Source organism: Zingiber officinale, chromosome 6B (genome assembly GCF_018446385.1).
Source record: "Zingiber officinale cultivar Zhangliang chromosome 6B, Zo_v1.1, whole genome shotgun sequence".
Classification (NCBI taxonomy): domain Eukaryota; kingdom Viridiplantae; phylum Streptophyta; class Magnoliopsida; order Zingiberales; family Zingiberaceae; genus Zingiber; species Zingiber officinale.
The window spans coordinates 105,174,984-105,196,002 of NC_055996.1; the positions used below are offsets into that span (position 1 = coordinate 105,174,984).

The 21,019-nt window shown below is 41.7% G+C and overlaps 1 protein-coding gene across 1 annotated transcript; it reads left to right on the forward strand.

Moving 5' to 3' along the window:
* The first annotated feature begins 13,181 nt into the window (after nt 1-13,181).
* On the forward strand, nt 13,182-15,236 carry LOC121988684 (UPF0481 protein At3g47200-like). Its single transcript, XM_042542241.1, has 4 exons — nt 13,182-13,236; nt 13,330-13,577; nt 13,714-13,999; nt 14,123-15,236. The coding sequence occupies exons 1-4, from the start codon at nt 13,222-13,224 to the stop codon at nt 15,023-15,025; spliced, it is 1,452 nt and encodes a 483-aa protein (XP_042398175.1). The 5' UTR covers nt 13,182-13,221; the 3' UTR covers nt 15,026-15,236.
* The last annotated feature ends 5,783 nt before the right edge of the window (nt 15,237-21,019 follow it).

Consider the following 21,019-nt stretch of genomic DNA (forward strand, 5'->3'; position numbering starts at 1 on the left):
TTGGGTAGAAACGAGGCCCCGGAAGGGCTTTTAAGTTTGAAGTCAGAACCAGATTCGGATCGAGTATGGATTCCACATTGATCAAATCCGATCCATTAACCGAAATTAATTGTTCGCCGAATTAAAGTTATGCGGGAGATTTTTCTTATTGGTTTATTGATGGATATATTAAATTGATATCTTTCTTTATTAATATATGAAAATTTAAATTTAGACAAAAAAAATATTTTGTTAAGACAATGATATATAGTTTTCTTTATTTATACAATAATATATCGATTTCTTTATTAACACAACATGGAGCTCAAGAGATACTTCAATTCATGATATAGCAATGCCTTCTTCCTTTTCCTTTGCGAATGAAATTCTAGCCGTCGAATTTGTGCTTAAGGTGTTATTATGTACTAGAGGGAGTTAAATCGATAAAGCTATGAAACCAATCAATACACAAATTGATCCATAGTTTTTGATAAAATTGGATTCTAACTTCTATATAAATTGGATGCATTCTAGTGGCACTTTGTGCCACGGTGAAGAACATCATCATCCTTTCCCCAAAATGGGGAGCTCGCATGTGCAAATGGTACTAGTGAAGGTGCATTGTTGTTTGTCTAAATGTTTCTTTTTGATGTTGTAGGTGTCTTATGAGGGACCCTGTGAAGGGTCTATTCATAGAAACATTTTCCCTCTTCTACTATTAAAGTACGTTTGATTGAAGGTTATCCTTGATAATCTTAATTATTCATCCAAAATTATCTACGAAAACTCTGTTTGATTTAGGTAATTGGCGATTCGCGATTAATGATCTGATCCGGTGGTAAGGTGGGGCTAGCCCGGTAGGAGGTCAAAGCGGTCAATGTCCTGGGCAGACGTCCGATCAGGCGAACTACTTTCCCGATTAGCAGGAAGAGTAGCCGACCCGACACTTCGACAGCTCGATCGGACACCGAGCTTCCGACGCTCATGAAACTCAAACAGGGAAAGACGAGGACCGAGCGTTCTCCTCGCTCGGCCGAGCCGTGGACGCAGTCTCGACCCAGCATGCGAAGGAGCCTTAGCTTGACAAGGCGGAGCCGGATATCAAATCACTGGCCGAGCGGACGTTCGGCCCAACCGTTGCATCACCTTGGCGGTAGACTGGCCGAGTGGCTCTCCCGCTCGACCCAATAGCAAACAAAGAAAGCAGTTGGCAATATCTTCCTAAGGACCAGTGTCATCGACAGGCGGCATGATCAGCGACATGGCCAGGCAGAAGATCGTACGGTGGAAGCTTCCACTATCACGTCAGGGATATGCTCGGTCTGTTAAGGTATGACGTCAGACACACTTTTCTGACACGACCTTTCCAGATATGCTTTTGGGAAGCGTGCACACCTCCTGGGAGCTCTATATAAGAAGCCCTAAAGCTTCATTGGAGGTATGTTTTGGACTACTGTAGCTATAGCCACGCTGCTGCTCCTTTCTTCTTTACTTCATTCGATTGTCGCCGGTAGCTGACTTGAGCGTCGGAGGATCATCGCCGGGGAACCCCTCCCTGGCTTGGCACTAACGACTCTGTGGTTGCAGGCTTAGCTTGTCAGAGGTCCGCATCGCCTCCAATCGACATCCAGTCAACGTGAGCGCCATCTTCCCAGCGTCCGTCTACTCACACTCGGACAGGATCATGATCCATGCCCGATACATCAGCAAAAGGGACATGCAATCAGAAATCAGAAAATCTCATAAAAGTAAGGGTTTACTTGATTTCGGGATTCACAAATTTTTTAATCAAATGCTAGAATCAGAAAACCTTAGATGTTATTGAGTTCTCAATTCAAATTTATTTGATTGTTTAAAATTTTTACATTTTAAATGTGTTTGGTTGATTATTGAGTTTGATAATACAAATTTATTTATTCATTTTAAATTTATTTTTATTTATTTAGTATATTTGTAAAATACCGAAAAATAGGCGAATATTAATAAGGGAATTTTTCGGAATTTTTAGAAATTTTTCGGGAATTTTTCGGAGCTCGTACGGACGAGTTAACGGGGATAAAAACGGGGCCCGGAAAAGCCTGTTTAGGCTACCCCGTTTATGTGAGGAAATGTTTATATTTACATTTCCTTTTCTTTATTTTCTTTTCCTTCCGTCGTTCTCTCTTCCTCGCCGAAACCACACGCGCCCGAAGCTTTCTTCCCTTGCCCTAACCGGTGGCGCCGCCGAGTTTGCTTCGCCGCCACTGACCCAGCGCTGCCGCCGGCTTTCCTCAGCCATAGAGCCATCTCCGATCTATGCCCTAGCCAGCACCGACGCCACTGTCGACACTGGTTTTTCAGCGTCAGCCGCCATCGCCGTGCCCTAGCACCGCCGCCGGCCACCTCCTCTGTACCGGCCACCAGATCTGACCCAGTGCCGTTGTCGCCTTTGCCCTAGCCTCTCCATCGTCGCCCCTCGCCCTCGCAGTGGAGAGCCTTAAGATCCCAGCCGCCAACTAGCCGCATGCCCTAGTTTTGGGTTCACAGCCGTTCACGCCGAAGACTCTCTTCTCCTCTCTTCTGTCGCTGCTATCTTCACCGGCCGACGAGAGCCAACCGAGGGTAGTCGTTTCTCTACACTGGTTCTCCTCTGATAACCTCTGTTCCAGCCACAGTACCGTGCCCTAGACTCAGTATTGGGGCAACCTTTTCCATTCACCAGTTGCCGGCAGGGGGAAAGAATGGCACAGGTTCAGGTAATTGCAGTAGGTTGGTTTATTGATCACAGTTCTAGGGCTGCAGATTTCAATGCCTCTGATCTGGGTGATGCCTTGTTGCACGTGACCTTTGCTGGAGCAAGTTTCAACTGCGACAAGCACTATTGACCACCAGGTTCTACAGTGCCACCATCCTGTTTTTCTTTTGGTTCTGATCGGGTTGCAGTTTGGGATTTCCTCAATTCCAGTCATCCCATTGCTGTTTGGGTCTTTTGCCATTACAGAGCGACTGAAGAAGAATTGAGGTAAGGAGTAGGGATTTGATGCATGATGTAGAGGATTGTTAGTTTTGGTAAATACATTGAATTAGGTTGGAATTGGATTATTATGATGATGAATATGAAATAAGTTTAGGTATTTTTGGAATTAGGGTTTTTGCCCTAATTTAGGGTTAAAGAATTTATTTAGCTATTTATAGAAATTTAGCTAAATAATTCATATATGTTTGGTATTACAGGACTTTGACGCGAGACGAGTATCTCGGAGTCAGATTGGACCTTTCTATTTTTGGAGGCGGGTACTTTTGACTTTTTGTCTTTGATATGCTTAGTAATGAAATTAACATGTTGCATTAATTGTGTTCTTATCTGTTTCGGTTAATCACTACCCAAATCTTGGTACATGCTTGATTGATTGATTTATTTTACATCCCATGTATACTTTACCTGTCTATACATGCTTATAGGGGTAGTGATATACCATGCTTCACCATGTTCAGGACCTAGGTTTTTATACCTTCTGTGTACCTTTGATTCGATATGATTCGTTGACCTAGGGTGCACTTTTCTATATATATGGATTAGGTCAGGATGTTTATATGGTTATTGCCATGCATCATTTGCATGATTGCATGCTGTGCGATAGTCCGCTCCATTATTGTTGAGCACATCGCCAGTTACATGGATCTGCACACACCACCACTCATGGGTTAGTGGTCGATTCAGGCAGAGTGTGTTGCAGAAGGGACTCTGTTAGGCACCGTTGGTCCGCTCATGGGTAGTGTGACACAACGAGTTATCCGGCAGGGATTCCTCCCCGTCATCGTGTACCGGGAGTTGAGAGCATTGCGCTCCCCCATCTATGATTTGGGGTAGGAGGATAGGTGTACTCCGACAGCATCCCGTCCACTCGGTCACTCATCAGGAGTAGTGACGACAGAGTGCACGGTTGTCACAGCCCTACCCACTCGGCCTCACTTTTGTATGAGATGATCGACTGGCGTCAGGGGTGACCAGGACGCATCATTGGCATCATATGCATGATGCATTTATTGCTTGTGTTTGTGGTTGCTGCATTTATATGCTGCATATTGTTTGGATACCTATGTTTGACATGCATACAGGATCCCTATACCACTCGGACTGTTTGACCTTATACTCAGGACCTGGTTAGTACAGTATTCTCCTGTTTACTTCAGATGCATTTTTATCTTTCTTATCAGGAGACTATACGCATGATTAGTGCTAGGTGTTGTTTCTTTACTTTGCATATCAATTGTACCTGCTGAGTGTTGGACTCACCCCGCCTCCATTGTTGTTACTTTCAGGTTGATGCTGTCAGGAGGGAGTTCCAGTCGCTGGTCCCCACAGCACATAGTGCTACTCCTCTGCTGGTTTTTGAGTTGTTGTTTTATTTTAGCTTTCCGCTATCAGACTTTGTTTTAGTTTTGTTTTAGACTTTACATATGGATATTGTATGGAATCTTTCCGTTGGATGGACTTTTGGTATGATTTGGATTTACTCTACTACATGCCTGCCTGGACGGCAGAAGAGGTGAGTTCGTCGGTTTTGAGCTTTACGAGTGTAGTTGAGTAGGGTGGTTTTCGAGTCAGAGTATTACTACCTTGTTTGATTATATATAACTGCGTGGATGGTTGTGTGGATTGTGTTTTTATTTATTTTTATTATTCCAGCCGCCTGTGGCTGAGGTATATGAGATGTAGAAAAGTTTCAGATTGTCCGCTGTACAGGGGAGATGCTGCCGAAATTTCTTCGGACAGGGACTCCTCTGGGGCGTGACAATTTAGTGGTATCAGAGCACAGGTATACGATCTTTTGTTTTCATATTTTTGGATGTTTGGGATAACCTGATACCAATTTATTTACTTGGTATCAGAGCGCCAAGTTTGGCGATACTTGTTGGATTTTTATATTTTGGATTTTCGGGATTTAACTGATACCAATTTATTGGTATCAGAGCAGGGTTATGATACCTGCTTTTGGTGTTATGGAGATTTATCGGATACCTGTTGTTAGTATTCTGGATTTTTGGATTAGCCCAAGTTTGCGAGTCAAACTGGGTAGTTGTTTGAGTGACATGGATTTTTCCATTACGATTGTGTTTGGATTTCCGTTTCGGATTTATATGGATTTCCGGTGATTTTTATGATCAGAAATTTTAAGGTCAAGTTGGGGACTGGACAGCGATGGAACATCTCCAGACGGCATATAGGTATGATGTTTAATTTTATAGTTTATGACAGGTATTAGCATTCTTTATTTAGTACCTGTCTGGTTGCTGTAGCACATACTACTTGTGATGGGTTAGCCATTGAGGATGGTTAACCTTAATAGAGATAAAGGATTATAGTCTCTGGTGATTTTTCATATCATACCATCAGTAGTTTTAGCTTCTGTTACTACTATTAGGAGATGGAGGCACATATCAGCCTCTGCTATTGTTAGCTGGGTAATGGATGATACCTATATATTCCTGTGGACTTAGCTAGTAGAGTTTTTATACTCGTATCTTTTGGATATTAGGGTATCCGATACGATGAAAATTTGGCATTGGAGAGTTATCATGTTTGATCATTGTTGAGAATGATTTGAGGTTGAGGGATATTGGAAGATAAGATATTGTGATGTGTTGATTTCTAATAATTTTGAGAGTAAATGTTATGTGGTTGTTTGATGATCTATTAGTGGATAACTATTTTGATGATCTATTATTTGGGTTGTTGTTGATGGTGACATAGTGAGTGTCATGTATGATATTCACAGGTTTGATGTTTATAGTTGGTGATCAGATTATTAATCGGGTGCTAGAGAGTTTACGGTTGAGTGTGCCCATGAGATTTTAATATATCTGGTTAGTTGTGGTTAATTAACAGGATGATAAAATTGATATTTGCTTCCTCAGATATTGGACTATGTGGATAAATAATGATTTGATGTTTTGAATGCTAACTTGCTCTCATGTGGAGTAGAGACTGATTCATCTGATATTATGTGGTTGATATTTTTGAGGATAAAAATGAGAGTGTCTTGATGATCTTGAATTCTGACTTTATCTTTTGGGTCGTACACATTTATGCATATGGTATTATGTGGTTGGATATACCTTAGTTGCTTGTGGAGGATTAAGGTATTTTTGATTAGTTAGTAGATGAATGATTTAGTTTTTGTTGGTTGATCAGTAAAGGATTATCATACTCTATTTTTAGAGGTTCGAACCTTTAGGTTATTTGTGCTTAGTTATGTATTTAGAGCACATTTGAGTACATGTTTTGTACTGACGTGGAAAGGACTGATTTAGCCATATATCATTATCGGCTTGGATTGGTTTAGAGGATCGATGTATCCTAGTCCGTGAAGACTTTGACCGTGGACTGTATATACCTGGTGGGATAACTTAGAGGGTGCATTGGGATATGTGACCCCGCTGGTGTAAGGAAGTGTAGAGCTAATTGCTTAACACTTATGGGATACAATCGTTATTAGTGTATACTGGGAGAGTACATTTGGATTTATGATGATAAAATTTTTTTTCCATTGGATATAGTCTTGGTAGTGTATGACATTGACTGGCAATGTTATACCACGGTGTGTATATCGTTCTTGTCCGATACTAGTTCCTTTGAACCTATAGCAGGGTTGTTACTGGATGATTAGACTGCTTTATTTTGGGTTGCTTTTGATTGATGTATTCATGCTTGATACATATGCATGAATTTTGTTTAGATATACCGGTAACCCATGAGTGTTGGTAGCATAAGGTTGGTCTCTTTGATTGAGCTGATATGCTGATTTTGCATGTATATCATGATTGTTTTGGGTTGTAGGAGTCCTGTGGTAGACTGTCCATTTGCAAGTAGTATATGTATCCATGTTCTGATATGGTTTGAGGTGTTCCTCGTGGATCATAGATATGTAGTTGGGTGTATGTATTTGGAGGTATTATTGAAGATATCTTGTTGATTAAATCCGAGATGTAGTATAAGTACATCGGTGGTGTTTTGATGGAGGCATTTTGTCGATTTAATCTGTACATATGTGTTTGGTGTGGTATCTGAGGTATTTTTTTTATTATGTTTGATATGTGAGTGCACCTGGGTTTAGTATGCTTATTTGGAAGTATATGTTGGTTATACTCTTGGCATAGGTGAAGATATGTCATGTGAGTGTTGTTTGAGGTGTATTGTTGATTTTACCTACATTGATTTTGCACATGTGTTCGGTATGTATTGTTGGAGGTATCATACTGAATATACCGGAGTTGTGAGTATGTTTGGTGTATAATAATTGGAGGATTTTGTTGATCATACATATGTTGTGTGAGCATGTGTGCTAGGTGTATACATTGGTAGCAGCATGATGATTCTACTTATACTGAATGCAGAATGTGGAGTGACTGCATTATGTCATTTGTTGAATTAACCCATCAACTAATTTTCCTATCAGTGGATGACCCACTAGGATGCTGATAGAGTTGATGATGGATTTGATTAGTTTCTAGGTTGTTATATCCTAGGCTAACCACAGCGAATTGTGGTAGAGAGATCTTGTACAGTCTCTAGCTGGATAGTTAGGTGCCTTAGGGTACTTAGGTATTGTTTTGTGGTGGAGCGTTGCTCCCACATATCACGGATTGCTGGTAGCGGAGCATTGCTCCTATATTTATTGCAGATACATATTTCAGATTATTTGTGGTGGAGTGTTGCTCCCACATATTGAGGATTTCCTGTGGTAGAGCGTTGCTCCCACATATGTGGTGTTTCCTGTGATGGAGCGTTGCTCTCACCCTGGAGGATTTATTCTTTGGTGATTTATGTTATTGATGATCAGATTTTTTGATTTATTATCGGAGATCTTATGGATAGGAATGTCTGTGATACGGACATTATGTGTCTTGGTTTTTGCCATATAGGCTTACAGTGTCTTAGATGTTTTCAGGGACTCGATGATCCTGGTATGTCGAGGATGTTTGGATAGGTGTCCATTATCTTTGTGGACGATGTTGTGATCTATTACGGATCCTAGGTGAGTCACATACACTACCTTTGCATAGATCTAGAGATGATTCGACGAGAACATCTATATGTGATTATCAGTAGTGCTGGTTTGGATTGTCTTTTATTATGATGTTTGGGACACACGGTCACTAGTAGGAGTGTACCGTGGTTCCACAGGAGATAGGGGTTGTTACCGTTGGGAGCAGCCAAAATCAGTGTAGGAGATCCGCAGTCTTTTGTGACTCGCAGGATATTACAGACCTTTCGTCGAGGGTTTCTTCCGCATAGCTATGCTACTTACACGCCTGACCATGAAAGGCGTGAAGTTTACTTGGACTGAGGATTGCAAGACCAGCTTCTAGGAGCTGAAGCGGAGACTAGTATCGGCTTTGATTTTTGGTTTTTACCTTCGGAAGAGGACGAATTTGTCCTCTACACCGACGCGTCTCTACAGGGTATGGGTGCTGTTCTGAGGTAGCACGGTAGAGCATTCTTATATACTTCTCGATAGTTGAGGGAGCCTGAGAAGAAAATACTCAGTACATGATCTGGAGTTGGCCGCTATTATTTTTGCCCTGAAGATTTGGCGGCAGTACCTGTATGATATTACATTGAGATTCTCACTGACCATCGGAGTCTCAAATATCTGTTCATTCAGAAGGAACTTAATCTTCGACCGAGGACATAGATGGAGTTCCTGAAGGATTATGATTGTACCATTAGCTATCACCGGGGAACAACTAATGCGGTTGCCGATGCACTTAGCTAGATGTTCAGAGGGACTTTAGCTTGCCACCGAGTTGTGGTCACAGATTTGATTCAGGATTTCTCTGAGTTAGATATTGAGGAGCAGGGACAGACCGAGCAGGGTATTCTTGTTACGATGGTTGCTTAGTCGTCGATCAGGAAGAGAATCCGAGAGACCCAGTTGTTGAGACCTCATGGAGCTCAACGTGAGGCAAAGTGGTCCATATTATCAGCAGAGGATGTCAGAGGCATAAGACTGCCAGAAGTGTTATGCTGACCGGAGTCGGAGACCCTTAGAGTTCTCCATTTGCGACCAGGTATTTCTACGAGTTTCACCCACGAAAGAGGTGAAGAGATTGGCCTCAGAGGTAAGCTAGCTCCGCGATAAATTGGACCTTTCCAGATCTCGGAAAGGATTGGAGCAGTAGCTTATCGGTTGGCACTATTGCCGTCCTTGGCAGGCGTTCACGCCGTATTCCACGTATCTACGTTGAGGAGATACGTACCCGATCTGATACATGTGTTGATAGATAATCTCAGTTCTCCTTTCAGCCTGACGTCACCTATGAGGAGGTTCCGGTATGGATTCTAGACCGGAAAGAACGTCAGTTGCGGAACAAGACTATCCGGCTGGTTAAAGTCGGATGGCAGCATCATTCGGACGAGGAGGCTACTTGGGAGCTCGAGGATACTATCCGAGCTTGATATCCCCATCTTTTTACTTGAGGTATGTGATTCAGTTTACCGTTCAGCATTTATACTTCTTGTCTATTGTTAGTACTTGCTGATGGTAGAAACGAAATTTGGGGACCAAATTTTTATTAGTGGGGGAGAATGTAAAATACCGGAAAATAGGCGAATATTAATAAGGGAATTTTCCGAAATTTTTAGAAATTTTTCGGGAATTTTTCGGAGCTCGTACGGACGAGTTAACGGGGATAAAAACGGGGCCCGGAAAAGCTTGTTTAGGCCCCCCCGTTTATGTGAGGAAATGTTTATATTTACATTTCCTTTTCTTTATTTTCTTTTCCTTCCGCCGTTCTCTCTTCCTCGCCGAAACCACACGCGCCCGAAGCTTTCTTCCCTTGCCCTAACCGGTGGCGCCGCCGAGTTTGCTTCGCCGCCACTGACCCAGCGCTGCCGCCGGCTTTCCTCAGCCATAGAGCCATCTCCGATCTATGCCCTAGCCAGCACCGACGCTACTGCCGACACTGGTTTTTCAGCGTCAGCCGCCGTCACCGTGCCCTAGCCTCTGCCCCGACTCCAGCGACGCCGACTTCTTCCTCTGTGGCGAGCCCTTGCACTGTGCCCCTTTTTCTTCTTAGCCTCTCCTCCCGTGCCCTAGTTTTGGGTTCACAGCCGTTCACGAAGACTCTCTTCTCCTCTCTTCGTCACTGCTATCTTCACCGGCCGACGAGAGCCAACCGAGGGTAGTCGTTTCTCTACACTGGTTCTCTGATAACCTCTGTTCCAGCCACAGTACCGTGCCCTAGACTCAGTATTGGGGCAACCTTTTCCATTCACCAGTTGCCGGCAGGGGGAAAGAATGGCACAGGTTCAGGTAATTGCAGTAGGTTGGTTTATTGATCACAGTTCTAGGGCTGCAGATTTCAATGCCTCTGATCTGGGTGATGCCTTGTTGCACGTGACCTTTGCTGGAGCAAGTTTCAACTGCGACAAGCACTATTGACCACCAGGTTCTACAGTGCCACCATCCTGTTTTTCTTTTGGTTCTGATCGGGTTGCAGTTTGGGATTTCCTCAATTCCAGTCATCCCATTGCTGTTTGGGTCTTTTGCCATTACAGAGCGACTGAAGAAGAATTGAGGTAAGGAGTAGGGATTTGATGCATAATGTAGAGGATTGTTAGTTTTGGTAAATACATTGAATTAGGTTGGAATTGGATTATTATGATGATGAATATGAAATAAGTTTAGGTATTTTTGGAATTAGGGTTTTTGCCCTAATTTAGGGTTAAAGAATTTATTTAGCTATTTATAGAAATTTAGCTAAATAATTCATATATGTTTGGTATTACAGGACTTTGACGCGAGACGAGTATCTCGGAGTCAGATTGGACCTTTCTATTTTTGGAGGCGGGTACTTTTGACTTTTTGTCTTTGATATGCTTAGTAATGAAATTAATATGTTGCATTAATTGTGTTCTTATCTGTTTCGGTTAATCACTACCCAAATCTTGGTACATGCTTGATTGATTGATTTGTTTTACATCCCATGTATACTTTACCTGTCTATACATGCTTATAGGGGTAGTGATATACCATGCTTCACCATGTTCAGGACCTAGGTTTTTATACCTTCTGTGTACCTTTGATTCGATATGATTCGTTGACCTAGGGTGCACTTTTCTATATATATGGATTAGGTCAGGATGTTTATATGGTTATTGCCATGCATCATTTGCATGATTGCATGCTGTCGATAGTCCGCTCCATTATTGTTGAGCACATCGATTACATGGATCTGCACACACCACCACTCATGGGTTAGTGGTCGATTCGAGCAGAGTGTGTTGCAGGACTCTGTTAGGCACCGTTGGTCCGCTCATGGGTAGTGTGACACAACGAGTTATCCGACAGGATTCCTCCCGTCGTCGTGTACTGGGAGTTGAGAGCATTGCGCTCCCCATCTATGATTTGGGGTAGGAGGATAGGTGTACTCGACATCCGTCCACTCGGTCACTTATCAGGAGTAGTGACGACAGAGTGCACGGTTGTCACAGCCCTACCCACTCGGCCTCACTTTTGTATGAGATGATCGACTGGCGTCAGGGGTGACCAGGACGCATCATTGGCATCATATGCATGATGCATTTATTGCTTATGTTTGTGGTTGCTGCATTTATATGCTGCATATTGTTTGGATACCTATGTTTGACATGCATACATGATCCCTATACCACTCGGACTGTTTGACCTTATACTCAGGACCTGGTTAGTACAGTATTCTCCTGTTTACTTCAGATGCATTTTTATCTTTCTTATCAGGAGACTGTACGCATGATTAGTGCTAGGTGTTGTTTCTTTACTTTGCATATCAATTGTACCTGCTGAGTGTTGGACTCACCCCGCCTCCATTGTTGTTACTTTCAGGTTGATGCTGTCAGGAGGGAGTTCCAGTCACTGGTCCCCACAGCACGTAGTGCTACTCCTCTGCTGGTTTTTGAGTCATTGGCATCATATGCATGATGCATTTATTGCTTGTGTTTGTGGTTGCTGCATTTATATGCTGCATATTATTTGGATACCTATGTTTGACATGCATACAGGATCCCTATACCACTCGGACTGTTTGACCTTATACTCAGGATCTGGTTAGTACAGTATTCTCCTGTTTACTTCAGATGCATTTTTATCTTTCTTATCAGGAGACTGTACGCATGATTAGTGCTAGGTGTTGTTTCTTTACTTTGCATATCAATTGTACCTGCTGAGTGTTGGACTCACCCCGCCTCCATTGTTGTTACTTTCAGGTTGATGCTGTCAGGAGGGAGTTCCAGTCGCTGGTCCCCACAGCACGTAGTGCTACTCCTATGCTGGTTTTTGAGTTGTTGTTTTATTTTAGCTTTCCGCTATCAGACTTTGTTTTAGTTTTGTTTTGGACTTTACATATGGATATTGTATGGAATCTTTCCGTTGGATGGACTTTTGGTATGATTTGGATTTACTCTACTACATGCCTGCCTGGACGGCAGAAGAGGTGAGTTCGTCGGTTTTGAGCTTTACGAGTGTAGTTGAGTAGGGTGGTTTTCGAATCAGAGTATTACTACCTTGTTTGATTATATATAACTGCGTGGATGGTTGTGTGGATTGTGTTTTTATTTATTTTTATTATTCCAGCCGCCTGTGGCTGAGGTATATGAGATGTAGAAAAGTTTCAGATTGTCCGCTGTACAGGGGAGATGCTGCCGAAATTTCTTCGGACAGGGACTCCTCTGGGGCGCAACAATATTAATAAAATTTTTATTGATGAACATGATTCAAAAATATTATTCGAATATTAATAAATTGATCATATATATTTAAATTTATTTATTTAACTAATCTTATGCATTTACAGCTCATCCATACAGCTCTATAAGCTCTCATGCATTTACAGTTCTAAAAGAGAGGGAGGAATTTAGAGAGACAAATGCTTTCCTTCTGAATAGGAAAAATATTAAAAAGCTAAAATAAAAAAGAGAGAAACACTTTTAAACAATTCAAGCAAGGAACTAAATACAAGAAGACATCGTGAAATGTAGAATCAAATTTAAATTAAAGCATGACTAGTAAAGCATATCTAGGCACTACTTATCGTAGCTTCCCTTGGAAAAAATAAAATAAAAGGGAAAATAACACTTTCAATCAGTATAAGCAAAGAACTAGTTATGCACAAGTCACTACTCTCTTTATGAATTTAAATTCCTATATAAGGTCACTACTAGCTAGTTAGCTCTTACCAAATATCTCTCTACCTATATTTCTTTGGAATCACAGGCCCTCAATGAGTGAATTTAGGGTAAGAAATTTACTAAGTTAAACAATTGTTTTATTATAATATTTTCTTTAAGGGTATACGATTTTTTACATTCTTCCTATTGTGATGAATTAGGGTATCGAGATAACTACCGCCGAGCAGGAGTTTCATGTACAGATTGTAAGTTTGGACTGTGAATGGATGGCCAAGCTAATGGAGAAGGTAGAAAAGACGCCGAGGAAGGATGTGTATGCCATGAGAGCTACCATTTTTCAAGTCCCTCATAACTTTCGAGCCAGTGACACATATGGTGAGGCCTACAATCCCAAGATCGTCTCCGTTGGTCCCTACCACCACGGGCTATCGAAAGCGTGGGACAATAGGTATGATATATAGCAATTCTGTAATTTTGAAAAGAAGGTAGTTTTATTATTATTATTATTATTATTATTATTAAAGTAAAAAAATTAAATTGACACATTGGATGATCGTGTCTAATATTGCTAGTTTTAAGAACAGGCTCAAATGGCCCTCTCTTAAGACGCTCCTCGAGCGAAGCCCTGACAAGACTCAAGCCATGGAGAAATGCATTTGCAAAATCAAGGAACTCGAGAGAGAAGTACGAAGTGTGTATGCAGATGAATTGGAGATGACCAGCAATGAGTTTGTGGAGATGCTGCTACTAGACTGTTGCTTCGTGCTCGAGCTACTGCTTCAGCTAGAAGAAGAGAAAAGGAAAAAACAGGGAAAAGTTGCCCAAGAGAAGATGATGTCGACAATAAACAAATTACTACCACCATACAAGGCAAGTTTATTAGAATTATGTGCTAAAATGCCCTATTATAGTTTACATTTAAGAAAAAACATCTTATATCAGATCTATTTTTGTTTTCATGATATTTTGACTGTTTTAATTTAACAATCGAAGCTGCCTTTTCCCGAGGAGGAAGGAGCACTGATTCAACAATGGAAATGGGCAGAACCTCTGATCTACCATGACCTGTTGATGCTCGAAAACCAGATCCCACTCAGCCTCCTCCGGGAGCTCCACGGCATCATTCTCAGCCACGATAAATCTCCTTCCATGGACGAACTCATCCTCTCCTTCTTCAAGGAATTCTCCCTCACCAAACGCATCACGAAGATCCCGGAGGGCAGTTGCCACCACCTCCTCCACCTCTTCCACACCAGCTTGATCCCGAAAAAACAGCCCACCATGCGGGGCCTCCGCGCCCAGGTGGTGGCGGAGGTGACATCAGCCATCCCCTGCGCACGGGATCTCATCGAGTCACGGTTGAAAGTAAAGAAGAAGCAGGGCGTCGCGTGCTCGAGCTTCCTCGACCTCAGCTTCGACATCAGCAGCGGGCGCTTGGAGATCCCGGAGATCCACGTCGACGACGGCACCAACACTCTGCTCCGGAACCTCATCGCCTTCGAGCAGTGCTTACCGAGAATCGGCGACTATCTGACGACCTACGCTTGGTTCATGGACTCGGTGATCGACAGCAGCGCCGACGTGGCGCTGCTGCGGCGGGAGGGCGTGCTGGTGAGCGGGCTAGGGAGCGACGAGGAGGTGGCGAGGCAGTTCGACAGCCTGAGCAAGGGCGCGCTTGTCGACCGCAACCAGTGCTACCTGGAGAAGACCATCAAGGAGTTGAACAAGTACTACAACGGCAAGTTCCGCAGGTTAACCCGCTACTGCGCCACATTCAACCACGACTACTTCAGCCGTCGCTGGGCGATCGTCTCCGTAGTCGCCGCCATCATCCTCTTCGTCCTCACCTTCCTCCAAACCATCTACAGTATGTGCGACTCTTGCCATAGAACTTAGATCGACAACCTACGTACGTACGTCACTTTTTCTTGTTCTGGGGGCAATTTCCTTTTGGAGTTAGTTTGTGATCCGTATCGCGATTTGTGTAAGGAGCTGTCCTTTCAGGCTAGTGTTTTTCTAGTTGTTTGAGGGAATTCGCTTTTGGAGTTGGTTTGTGATGTTAAATTAACTAGATGAGATAAAAGTGATAATGAAATAAACTTCTTTATTTGATTTGTCCATACATATTTGATCAATTAATAAATAAAATAATAAAAAATTAGTTAATTAATTTATTCTAATAATTACGTACGGTATCCTAATCTTAATTTAATTTGTTGAATAATTCTCTTTGACCCTCCCCGCCCACAAATTCAATGAAATATTACTAATGTTGAGTTTGTTTGCTAGCTTGATGACTTAGTAAAAATATTAACAATTTGATCATTCGTAAAAATATAAGAGATCAATAATTATTGAGTCGTCACATGCTTTCGAATAAAATAAAAATTAATTTTCACATATTTTGTAAGAGCATGAAAAATTGAATTAAGTTTACTGTGAGATATGTTGGTCCAATATTATCACATTAAATTTTTGATGCAATATTTGATGCAAGAAAAAGTTCAAAGAGAAGTGATTGAAGCCAAATAATTCCACATGTATTTGTTATAACTTTATATTCTGTCTCAGTATTTGAATGAGATACTATAGGTTACTTTTTCGAATTCCATGAGATAAGGTTCCGTTCAAGAAATATTACATATCCACTAATAGAGCGTCTATCTTTAGTAGAACTTGCACAATCAACATCACTATAGGCATATAAATCTCGAGACGATTGACGATATAAAAGAAGACCATGTAGAATAGTACCTTTGAGATAGCGAAATATTTTTTTTTACATTATCCAAATTTTGTTCAGTTGGAGCATGCATGAATTGACAAACACAATTTACTGCAAAGGTAATATCAGGGTGTGTGATAGCGACATATTATAAAGCTCCAACAATGCTTCGATAAATCTATGGATCAGGCAGAGCAGGAGAGGATGAAGTTGTAAAGTTGTTTATAGCAATTGATATAGAGTCCAGACGCGCTCCATCCATTTTAGTTTTTTGGAGAAGTCCAGTAATGTATTTGCTCTGAGAAAGAATATAGTTTTCCTCATGTGGAATAAGTTTAATACCAAGGAAAAAACGAGCAATACCCAAATCTCGAGTAGAAATTTTTTTATTGAGAAGACTTAATAAAGTTGTGATACCCTTGCGATTATTGCCGGTTATTAGGATGTTATCCACATAAATAAGAAAAAATATCATAGATCCATCATTATATTTGTGAAATAGAGACGAGTCAGTTTTTAATCCAGAAAATCCTTGAGCTTATAACCAATTGGATAATTGATGAAACCATGCACGAGGAGATTGTCGAAGGTCATATAAGGATTTCTTGAGTTGACAAACATGAAATGGAAATTTTGGATGAATGAACCCAGGTGATTTCTCCATAAATACAATTTTCTCAAGATGACCATGGAGAAATGCATTTGAAATATCTAATTATCGTACAGGTCAATTAGAAGTAACAACTATCGATAATAATAGTTTGACAAATGTAATTTTGATAATTGGGATAAAAGTGTTATTGAAGTCAATATCTGGTTGTTGACTAAATTCTTTGGCTACAAGACGAGCTTTATGTCGTTCAAGAGAACTATCAGCTCGATGCTTAAGATGGAATACCCATTTGCAGCCCACAACATTCATGGAGGGAGTATGCAAAACTATGCTCCATGTTCCATTGCGAAGAAGTGCATGAAATTCTGTAGCCATTACACTACGTCAATTTGGATCCTTGCTTGCTTGTGTAAAACAAGTTGGTTCAATAGATTTTGAAGAGACCACTAGAGTGTTGGTGCAATATCCCTTAGGTCAAGGTTGACTGGTTTGACCAAGCTTGAGTCTTGGTCATAGTTTCGATGTTTGACAATATATGTAGACACATGGACAATGCAGGTGCAGTTGTTCATATGGGGAGATTCTGATCAGGGACTGATCAGTGTGAATGAAGAAGAGTCAAGTAGGTATACCTGACAGGAAGGAAATCCTGGTGAGTGAAGCCAGGTGAAATTCCTAGTGAGTGAAGCTAGGCAGATGGAAATCCTGGTGAGTGAAGCCAGGTGAAAGTCCTAGTGAGTGAAGCTAGGCAGATGGAAGTCCTAGTGAGTGAAGCTAGGCAGTATGGAAGTCCTGGTGAGTGAAGCCAGGCAGAAGGAAAATCCTGGTGAGTGAAGCCAGGTGAAAGACCTAGTGAGTGAAGCTAGGCAGTGTGAAATACCTAGTGAGTGAAGCTAGGCAGATTGAAAACCCTAGTGAGTGAAGCTAGGTGAAAGTCCAAGTAGGTCAAGAGAGTGACCGGATACTTGGCATGAAAGAAAAGTCCAAGTGGGTCAAAGGGATTGACCGGACACTTGGTGAGGGAGTCCTAGCAGGTCAAGGGAGTGACTAGATGCTAGGCATGACGTACCAACATGTTAAGGTTGACCGGATGTTGGTTTGGGAGGTTTGGGACTTGGTTTTGGGCAAAAACCAAGTGCTGGATCGATCAGTGGATCGATCCAGACCTTTCCCAGCGAACAGAAAGCCTCTGGATCGATCAGTGGATCGATCCAGAGGTCTCAATCGATCAGTGGATCGATTGGGACGCTGCTTCTTCGCGCTGGATCGATCCAGGAGTTTTTCCAGAGCACAGAGGCGCTCTGGATCGATCCGTGGATCGATCCAAAGCCTCCCCGATCGATTGGGAATAATCGAATCGATTGGGATCCGACCTTTGAGTCGTATTTGAGCCGCAGGCGAGCGTTGTCTTCGGCATCTCTTCACAGATTCATTTCAGATCTTCACCAGCTCCTCCACAGCTCTTCTCAAGCTCGAGATCGCCAGTTCTTGAAGGTTCTTGGAGGCTCTTCCAAGTCAAAAGGCGGATCAAAGCAAGAAGAAGAAACTAGGGTTAGGGTTTGTGCACTCATTGTAAGCTTGTAAGCTTGTATTTCTTTACTACCCTTTCTTCTTCTTGTATTGAGTCTTGTAGGGCTTCTCCGCCCTTGGTAGTTACCATAAAGGAGAGTTTCATTAGTGGAGGGTGTGTGCGTTGTGTGGATCCTTGGATTAGTCACCTCCCTTTGAGGTGGATACCAAGTAAAATCCAAGTGTTAGCGTGTTTGTATTTGTTTCTTTGTATTTCCGCTGCGCATCCTTGAAGAAACAAGCAACGCCAAGCACCGAGCACGCGACGAGCTATTCACCCCCCCATCTAGCTTACTTTTGGTCCTAACAAGTGGTATCAGAGCAAGGTTGCTCTTCACCGGAATCATCGCCGGAAGGGTCAAGTATAACAAGAAGAGCTAGAGGGTGAAGAAGTTGAAGCAAAATTGTCAAAGTCAAAGAAATTCAAAAGCTCAACTTCTACAATGGAATTCCGAGATGGGCTCGGATTCGACACAAGGGTGGCTCCACCATACACTTACACGAGCTTCGATTCTTGGAAATCAAGAATCAAAAATTTTCTTATGATGGAGATAGAGCAATGGTTTGCTCTTATGGAAGGCTTCAAGGCTCCAACAAACTCCAAGGGCAAGCTTCTCAAGAAAAGCAAATGGAGCTCGGAGCAAGTCCAAAGGTGCGAGGCCAATGACAAAGTGACCAAGCTTTTGGTAAATTTATTGCCAAGCACCATCCTTTGCAAAATTGGAGAATTTGAAGATGCAAAGGATTTATGGAGCAAATTGGCCAAGCTTCATGAAGAGATCCCCTCCACTATACAAGAGCAAGAAGTATCCAGAGAGGGTGACTCTTTGGAGCAAGACCAAGAGAAGGACTCCAAGGTTGAGAGATGCTCAACCTCCGAAGAAGAAGCTTCATCCTCAAGGGAATGCATCGAAGGGAACAAGGAGGGAGCATACTCCTTGTTTCATATTCAAGATGATGAAGCCTCCACCTCTAGGATTGAGGGGGAGCGATCCTTGGTGACGCCGAATCAAGAAGAAGGAGAAGCCTCTACATCCGGGTCAAGAGACGAAGAGGAGGAAGAAGATTCTACCTCCACAAGTCAAGAAAAATCAAATGGAGGGGAATCAAGGTCCGATCAAGAGGAAGCTTCCACCTCCGGATCCAAAGGAAAAGATGCCACCCTTACAAGCAAAGGTATAAATATTTCAATTAATAATAAAAATCATATTATATGCTTTGAATGTAGGGAACATGGGCACTACAAGAGCAAGTGCCCCAAATTGGCCAAGAAAAAGGGCCAAATGGCACAAAAAGGCAAGGAGAAGCTCAAGGAGACCATCCCCGGAACAAAAAAGAGCAAGGAGCACATTGTGTGCTTCCTGTGCAACCAAAAGGGGCATTACCGAAGTCAATGCCCCAAGGGGAAGAAGATGGTCAAGGTCAAGGAGGCATTAGTCAAGGGGGAGCCTCCAAGGTAAAGAAGAAGGTAACATTTATTGAGCCTACCCCTTTACATTATGGTAAAAAGCATGATAGTTCTAATTTTTATCATTTTAATGCAATTTACCATAAGAATAGAAAGCATGAGGGCTTTAACGAAAAGCATGTGGCCCTACATGCCAAAACTACCCAACCTAAGGTTAGGAAGGTAGATAGACACTTGAGCGGGAACACTAAGGATAATAGATACATGCCCAAGAACAAAAATGCTCATGGACCAAAACCTAAGGATTTAATGATAGAAAATCAAGTCTTGAGGTCAAGACTTGATAAAATGGAAAAGACCCTAAAAAGGATGAAAAATATCCTACAAGGGAAAAATGAGCAATACCTAGGGCTAGGAAAATCAAAACCATCCAATGGCCATAGAGGGTTGGGATACAAACCAAAGGCTAAGAAGGATGTGCCCTCGTACCATAGAGTTCCATATAGTTATGGAACAAACCCTAGGTCCAATGGTTAAGCCAAGAATACTAGGGAAGTCATCCCTAAGAGTATTTTTGCGATAAATGTGACTAAGACTTCTAAGAAGTCTAAAAAAGTCACTAACAAGGTCACAAGGGAGGCTATCCCTAGAGTTGACCTAGAAAATGTGACCAAGGCTTCTAAGAAGCCCAACAAGGTCACTAGGAAGGTATCTAGGGAAGTAATCCCTAGTGAGTACCTAGAGCATCCAAGGAGCACCAATAGGTGTTGGGTTCCTAGGAGCATCTTCTCTACCCCATAGATGGGTTAGAGAGTGTCAACTCCGATTAGAAGGGTAGTTAACCCAACTTTGAGGAAATTGACACTCAAGGAGCATTTTCAAGGTTTTTGTTAACCTTTGAAAATGAAATGAAATGATTATTTACTCCTTGAAAGAGTAAAATGTGCCTAATGGTGGAAAGATTGATTTTATCTTAAATGACATAAATTGAGAAAACCTAGAGAAATACCAAGTTGAGATTTTGGTATTCTCTTAGAAATTTAAGGCAATCCGGGCCTTGATTTACGTGTTTACTCTTGAGGAAAAATGGAATATGCCAACATTTGAGGATATGCTTAATTTTTTAAGTGGCATAAACAAATCAAGAGAAATAGAAATGTCAATTTAGGTTTTGGCACTTCTTTGAAGCATTTAGGGCAATCTAGGTTTAACGTGTTAAGTTAAAACAAGTGGAAATAGCTAAGTGGTTAAGGATACTTAGATAGGAAATCTAGGTATATTTTATTTATGCTAAACCTTGCTATGATTGTTTGCCCATCATATGCCATGACATCATGTCTATTTTTGCATTCATGTTTATTATGAAAAATCCAAAAATACTATGTCATGACATTCATACATCATATAGTTATAGGACATTTTTTTTTTTAAAAAAAATTATTTCCTTTTGATGTATGCTATAACATAATCATGCATTAAGGTTAATTCCTTGTAATTAAGGACAAATGACATTTAACAACACTTATTAACAAGTGACATCCTAGGTGGATGTCTAATATCTCTAAAATGCCTAGA

What these genes read in the sequence shown, in the direction of transcription:
- LOC121988684 (XM_042542241.1), top strand. An exon ending in TCGAAAGCGTGGGACAATAG is followed by an intron (nt 13,578 to 13,713) that starts GTATGATATATA and finishes TTTTAAGAACAG; the next exon opens with GCTCAAATGGCCCTCTCTTA. An exon ending in AATTACTACCACCATACAAG is followed by an intron (nt 14,000 to 14,122) that starts GCAAGTTTATTA and finishes TAACAATCGAAG; the next exon opens with CTGCCTTTTCCCGAGGAGGA.